This window comes from Hippocampus bargibanti, linkage group LG05 (genome assembly GCF_051943395.1).
Source record: "Hippocampus bargibanti isolate YZ-2025 linkage group LG05, ASM5194339v1, whole genome shotgun sequence".
Taxonomy (NCBI): Eukaryota; Metazoa; Chordata; class Actinopteri; order Syngnathiformes; family Syngnathidae; genus Hippocampus; species Hippocampus bargibanti.
In genome coordinates, this window is record NC_142738.1 from 23,677,501 (window position 1) to 23,685,027 (window position 7,527).

The 7,527-nt window shown below is 41.4% G+C and overlaps 1 protein-coding gene across 3 annotated transcripts in view; it reads right to left on the reverse strand.

Moving 5' to 3' along the window:
• Window positions 1–6,963, reverse strand: part of man2a2 (mannosidase, alpha, class 2A, member 2) — a 22,868-nt gene extending 15,905 nt beyond the window's left edge. Inside the window, exons 1-8 of one of the 3 annotated variants that reach the window (XM_088997367.1) lie at window positions 6,818–6,963; window positions 5,959–6,041; window positions 5,297–5,834; window positions 5,065–5,223; window positions 2,169–2,426; window positions 1,925–2,069; window positions 945–1,116; window positions 622–749 (exon numbers count right to left, since the gene is read on the reverse strand). In XM_088997367.1, the coding sequence (XP_088853493.1) occupies window positions 622–749; window positions 945–1,116; window positions 1,925–2,069; window positions 2,169–2,426; window positions 5,065–5,196 (835 nt within the window). In that variant the 5' untranslated portion in view covers window positions 5,197–5,223; window positions 5,297–5,834; window positions 5,959–6,041; window positions 6,818–6,963. Of the gene's footprint in view, window positions 1–621; window positions 750–944; window positions 1,117–1,924; window positions 2,070–2,168; window positions 2,427–5,064; window positions 5,835–5,958; window positions 6,061–6,817 lie in introns of those variants that run through there. The other 2 variants (XM_088997368.1, XM_088997366.1) reach the window with 2 other exon arrangements.
• Between the last annotated feature and the right edge of the window lie 564 nt (window positions 6,964–7,527).

Consider the following 7,527-nt stretch of genomic DNA (forward strand, 5'->3'; position numbering starts at 1 on the left):
TAGAAAAGAAAGACATTATTATTATTATTATTATTATTATTATTATTTTTACCCGGCTTACCCTGAGTGTTTTCACATCGGTCATGTCTGTTGCTCCAAAAGTAACGTAAATTCTGCCGCAGTGAACAGGAGGGCATTGTCCACAATTAGACCTGCCTGTGTGTCTTTTGGTGTCACACTGACTGCTCGCACCCCGGAAAAAAATTACTGTAACATGACTTCGTGCAATGTCAAATACTAAAGCTATTAATGTTCAATTTAAAAAGATCTTTATAGATTTGAATCATTTAGTAGCTTGGTGGGTGACCTTGATTTTTTTTTAAATGCAGAAAACCATTTCTTTTTCTTGTAAACCCGATCAGATGAAAATGACATGAGCAGGGGCAATTTCCAATCACATTATCGGTTAAAGACATCTCCAGTTCATATAATTTTCCCTCCCACTGTAGAGATTATCACCTGTTGAGTGAGAAGAGTGAATTCAAGGTGTCATGATAGAATAGTGACTGGAATAGAGTCATCGTAACTTTTGTCTGACTCATGAGTGCTACGTTAACCACCTCAGAGTATAAGGGAAGACTATAAAGCATTTAAGTAAGACGTGGATAGTTTCTAATGCACCTATGTTTCTTTCTAGCCACTGATGACCCTCAATAAGCTGGTCTATCATGGCAAAGTAATGAACGTTGGCTTCATCTGTCATCACCCAGCCTCCGGTCACAATCTCTAGTTGTCCCTGGAGTATCAGTCTATTGGACAGAAAAGATTACAAAAGGAAAGTGAGAATAATCCTGCACCACCAAAATGCAGGAATTACATTATTCTGATAGCAAGCGATGTTCAGAATTTCTACAATCTGCCGGTATGGATGAGTCACTGTGTATAACATCATCCCCAGTAATTTTGGATTTAGCTCGTGGAATTGAAAAGTTTAATCGACTAACTTGCGTGCAGCCTCTTGCTTTTGGGCATCAGCACTCTCCCACCATTTGGAGAAGAATGAAATCTCAGACCAGATGAACTTTCTGCGGGGATCTTCGGTTAACTTCACCACCATGTTGTTTAAAATATGCTGCGTCTGGTCTGTGAAGTACTTGTCAAAAGTCTTAACCCAACCTAATAAGAAGATAGTAGATTGTAGTCAGAGATATGGTCTTTCTCTTACCACACGCGCATACCCATTCACGTACACGCGCGCACAGACGCCCACGCAAGCGCACACACTTTGAACAGTTGGGTGCATAGAGTTACAGTCGATGAGAAGGTTTCTTCAGCCGTCATCTGTACAAAAGTGAAGGTTTCGGACGTTTCGCCTCCTATCCAAGAGGCTTCGTCAGCAAACTAAAGTTGCTTTAGTTACAGTACAAGTATTTGGCCGTCAGGATTTCTATGTATTCCAGGCATGACAAAGAAGTACACCCTAAATGCCTGGTCAAAATGTAAGTCACTGAATTGAACAAAATCCTGAAAGGTCTCAGAGCTAAATCTGTGAGTAAACTAAATGTGCTAAAGGTTCTTTCAACAAGTCACAGCACACTAGGACAGGATTGTAATGCTACAATATGGATGGGATGGACGACTCATTTCAATTCAGAAATAGTAGGTGTCTGTTGCTTTACAATTGGTAGTAGGGATGCACAATAAATAGCGATCTGAAATGTTATTACATTTAAATTGTTAAAATTCAAATTGTGAAAATTCAACATCACATATCATGTTGGAATAAAAGTATGCAACACCTTTTTCATAACCCCTAAGTAAGCACAAACTATTCTCAATCTTTGTGTTTGATTGTTGCCTTAATTGTAAAAATTTGTAATTTTGCATGTACCAGTATATCACACATACGCATCGATTTTTTTTCCAAATGTTTTTGGCAATTCACAAGAAATTCTGATAATGCACACATGCTTGCGGTGATCACCTGGATCGTTGTGAGAGTGTGGCACCACAAACACTTGTAGAGGTTCTTTGTCCCACTCATCACCATCATAAGTTATGTCAAACCCCTGTTTCCACACGCCACCATCTGGGTTGTCAAACTTTAGGAGTGAGTATACATCCAACATCTGAAAATGAATATTTAACACATCTTGTAATGTCACCAAAAGACAGTAATTTTACATTAGACATTCACTAATGCTTGTCAAAGTTTGCAGAACGCTAACCTGAACATCTGCCTGACTGGGACTGCCTGCAGCCAACTGACAGTCCTGGGGCTTGACAGCAAGGAAAGTGGGGCGGCCGTCGAAGGGAAGGACCCAGGAGCCATTGGCACTCCTGAAGGGCAGGTGGCCACTGGGAGACACTGCTCCCGTGTCTGTGAGCTCCATCACAGAGTCTTTTATGTGACTAATGATTTGATGGTTTTCCTCTAGGAGCTGTTCCAACTGCTCTATACGATTCTGCAGGACGGAAATTTGGCTCTAAAACAGACAAAGAAGAAGGTCACAAAGGATCACTCAGACTCCATTGTGAGACCAATAACAATCATCGTATCTTATCTTAACAGACCAACCAAATTAATGTCCAGTGAAAACTACGTACAGTCTGATAATTACAAAATCTGAGCATTTGAATTTCAAAAAAACGTCAAGGAAAATGTGCTGTATACCAGTGTTTTTCAATATTGTCTTTTTAAAAAAAAATCCCGCACACCACTTCCTTTAGCAATTAAGTGATGTATTTATTGTTACTTTGTGACTTTACCGGTTGTTTTTTTTACGTGAAATAACACAAAAAGTCAAACTTCGGTTTTCCACCATAATCAGTTCCAGAAACCGGTTCAAAAACAGATTTGGTCAAAAACTCTAATTTCTCATTAGAATCAATGTCCTCTTTTGTTAATCGTGATTGAACAATAAAAACATGCCTGCTCACAACGGAACGCTACACGAGGATAATGCATTGGCCACAATGTGACGCGACACAAGGAAGTGACACAAAAGGAAGCGGAGGGGAGTCGGGTGGTGCATTCAGGTGCACTCGGTTTGGTCGAGAACCCAGTTTTGAATGTAAACAGAGGCATAAAAACCCGAATCTCGAGGCATGCTAGTGTGCCGTGTTACAAGGTTTGAAAAACACTGCTCAAAACATCAAACAAAACACGATGAGTTCAAACCATGTGTAACCTCAGGTGTCTTATAAGACTTCAACTCATTAAGTATCTAATTTGCGGAGAGTGGAGAGAGAGTGACTAGATCGGGAGAAGGATGCTGAGCTTTGAACTGCCAGGCAGGAGACCGAAAGGAAGAGGAGGAGGTTTATGGATGTTGTCAAAGAGGATGAAGGTAGCTGGTGTGAGAGAAGAGGACGCACAAAACCGGGTTAGATGGAGGACACTTATTTGCTCCCCACGCGTAGGTCCAGGCAAACTGAGAAACCACTGGGAGGATGTTGTTCATACAGTGGTTCGTCAAGTCAGCAAAGACATTCCAGTTTATGAGCTGAAACCTGAGAGGGGGAAGAGCAGATCTAAGATACTCCACCGCAATCTCTTGCTGCCATGTGATCATTTGCCATTAGAGACTTCACTACAGCCCCAGTCCGAAAAAGTCCACGCGGCAACGATCGAGCAAGATGCCAGAGATGGAGTTTCACCCCTAAGTCTGAGTCAAAATTTGCACTTTGTACCACATTAATTAATGGTACACACTCAAGAACAAAACTGCTAAAATAGCTGTACTGGAACTGCTCTGAAGTAACCTTTTTTTCAGTATATATTAAACACTGATACCAGTGTCTGAAATAGCGTCTGCCCGGGCGCCCGGGGCGTGCAACGGGTGCCCGGGTGGCCGACAAATTCTTCAGGAAAAAGAAAAAAAAAGTATTTTTTTTTTTTTCACATCAAATGTTTGTTTTCTTTCAGACATTTAAACAGCTCCTTCCCCCAAGCCATTAACTCTTTGAACTCTTTCAACAGTAGCCAAAATGGAACTGTATAGTGCCACTTAGCAGTTTTTTTGACAACGATACTAGTGCAGCGTGTTCTACCGGAAACAAATTCCTTGTGTGTTCTACATACTTGGCAATAAAGATGATTCTGATTCTGATTCTGATAAAGAAAAGGTTTGAATGAAGATTTTGAAATCAGAATAAATTATTCCGATTTAGAAATCTTCATTCGGTTTGGAAATTTCTGAATTTCGGTTCGTTTGGCAATTTGCATACTCGGCACAGCAGCCAATCAGTAGCCTGCTTCGTGCTTCCATTTTTCCCGAGCGTTATAAGGTCGTGCATTTGCATGTCATTCTCCAAAGTAGATGCACAGAATCTCAGCCCCAGAAGAAAGATTCAAAAGAACCTAACCAAATTTGTGACGCTACAAAACGTAAATGTACATTATCCCGTGACTGTAGTGTACTTGAGAGTTTTGAAAGGTGCTTAGAAAATGAACACACATTAAAAGCATTGTGGAAAGAAGAATTCACGTGGCTTGTAGCAGACGACGCAACACAAACATTGCATTGTGGAAAATGACGAAGAGTGTATGGCCAAACGACCAACTGGAGCAAAATCATCAGCAAGGGATAGTTACGATAAATAAAGCAATGGAGCATTTGTGGTAGGTACATCGTGAATAAAAACAATCCTTAATACTTTGCAACAATGGCTTTTTTTGGTGATTAGTTGTCTTATTGTGTTTCAAGTTGTGAAAAATGGGGCAGGCAACTTCATGGCCGGGCAGCCAACTTTTCAGAGTTGTCTGCCCTGGTGTCCGGTAACTTTTTGTCATGAGTTTCAGACACTGCTGATCCTAAAGATATTATAGGATGCCACCTGAACAACACCCATGGTGGCCTCTACATGTTTCTTAAATCGATTTCTCCTTGCTAAATTATGATATTTGACGAAGCTTCATTACAAAAATTATCAATTACAAAAAAATGTCTTTTATTTCCCTTTTTGTAGTTTATTTTCTGCCCAGTAATAATAGAGGGGAAAAAAATCACATAAGGCAATAATTCACAAACAAAGAGATTGACTAAATGAAATGTCAAATATATCATCCTACAGAAAAAAGAAAAAAATCATGACAAAATAGCTCGATGCAGTGTTTCTTACCCGTGGGAAATTTCCACCATTTTGTCGCCTTGCAGGGTCATGCTGGACACGGTCCAACATGAGATAGAGTGAGAATACAGCCACACAGAAGATGGCCCCTCCACACACTGTCACCTGTTTCCTCAGCTTCATCTTCCCCAAGTATGTTTTCTCCAGATTCTAGAAGAACTCCAGCTGATTTTTCAACCAACACAGAGAAAAATAGATAAATCCCAAGAGTTTAGTTCCTCACAAATGTGTCCTCCAGCCTCCATTCATGATACTGGTGACTACACTGAAGTTGGCAGCGGCTGCACTGGATGTGAACGAAGTAACTAAATCAGCAATGGCTGGCAAGAAGTCCATCCACTTTGGCCAGGCCACAGCCACCGGTGGGCTCCTTCAAAGTGGCCCTTGTGCTCAATCATCCAAATCTATGAGATAGCAAGAAAGAAGAAAACAAGCACAGCACAGATGGGAGGGGCCCAACAGGAAGCTTAGTGTCCCTGCAGCATGAGGTGACTCCCAGTGGGCCTGTGCTTTGTGGTCCAGTCCCCACTCGCACAGCAGCAGCTAATCCTTCAATTTAGTCGTCCTTAGCTACCTTCCAGTGCCTTATCAAGTTTGCACGTTTGTCTGATGCAAAGCTGGCACTGATTCTGCAAAACCAGCTCTATGCAATGACAAGAGAAATGTTGTCCTTCGCGGAGCGCTGTCATCAAATTTAAAAGAGCAACAATGATGGATGTCTGTTCTTGGCCAAGACGAAATCACACCACCGTCTTCCTTAGCTGCTGAGACAATTAAAAACGATTAATACTGCGTAGATATTGTAATTGGTTTATTAAAACTAACATGCTGCCATGATGTACACACCCTCAAAACACAATGTTGAGAAAATGAATGACAACATACCTAAACGTAAGGGAAACAATTAGGAAGCAGATGGTGGGGGGGTGTACTTCCTCTAAGCTCAAACGGATGTTCCTGGTTCAGCGCTGTGTGCAATCCAACACAAGACTAATCAGCTCACGTCTCAGGGATACAACTATTAGAACATGATTCGGTGGCTTTTTTTAATTGTTCATACACTCGAACAAACGGTCTCGAACATCCAAAAAGCAGACGATTTGTTGATAAAATGCAGACTGTTAATCAAGTACAAAAGTACATTCGTATTTACTCAGTTTGAGCAAGGTGCCATATCACTTGTGTAAACAATGACAAATCCCCGAACACGTCTATTTTATTGACAGGCGGCTGTACCTCTGTTAAGTTTTAACTTTGTTGACTTTCAGACTGGGCAGAGTTTGGCAGAGGAGCTTGGGTGGTGTAAAATAAACAAAAAAAATCAACGAAACCGCCACCGTTTTTATCCCAATTGCACGAAATACATATACCACTGGTGAATGGAGATATCAGCTCCCAAAGTACCAACATCAATGTGCCATAAATGCAAAACTCGCTGATATATCGAATTGTAACAAGCTAGCGCTAGTGGCAATGGGTATAAATACGAACTGACCTAGTCCGCTTACTTAAAAACTTGAACTGAATTTAAAATTAATTGCATTATATTTATTATAAGCAGAACGATTCAATAGTACCCAAACCAAACGTGTATGTTTTGGCAAGTATTGGCTTGGGGCATTCTAACAATAAGCTGACGCGAGTGAAACCAGCAGGGGCTAAGATGTTAGATTTCATCAAACCGGGCAGATTTTTTTGTGTAACCATTTTAAATAAAAGTTAAAAGTATGAAATATGACGTTACCTGTCAATGATATGAGTGGACCGTGAACGAGGAGCCCCGTAGTGTGTCACGTCAAGTCAGGTCAGGCTGACAGCTAAACTGACGATGGCAGGAAATTTGCGTCATCAGCTAGCTAGCTAGCTGTCTAGCTGCTGCAAAAAAAGCTTGTGGGAGGAGAGCGCCATGATTGGTCGGCTGGTTCAGCTGCTTGCTGACAGCAAACAACCCATTCCTTCCCGTTGACTTAAAAAACGAATCATCACTAAACTATTGTGTCCTCAACAAAGGTAGATTTTATTAATAGCATACACAGCTCGTGTGTCCGAGTCTTTTTAATAATGCCTTTGTAAACAATTTTAAAACAGAAAAACGACTCGCTATTTGGTTCATTTCCGAACCGCAGTCCACCCATCTGTACAATTTGAGCAGAAAAGACAAGCAAGGGAACCCGCAATTAATGAAGTTTCTAGTGTGTCTGCCTGCATCTGTTGCTGCTGCAATAACAACTTGGTGAGACGTTCTGGGAAGTGCACACGTCTGCCGCTCCGGGTCGTGGCGTCACCGGTGCGCACCGCAGCTCTAACGTCTTTCAATTCCTTGATCTCCTTGATGTGCGTCTCAGCCTGACGCATATCACACGCTTGGAAATGGTATAAACGCAGCTGGCGTGGGACAGAGAGATTCAGACTCATCTCGGACTCACACACTCAAGAGACTTGCAAAGACCCGCA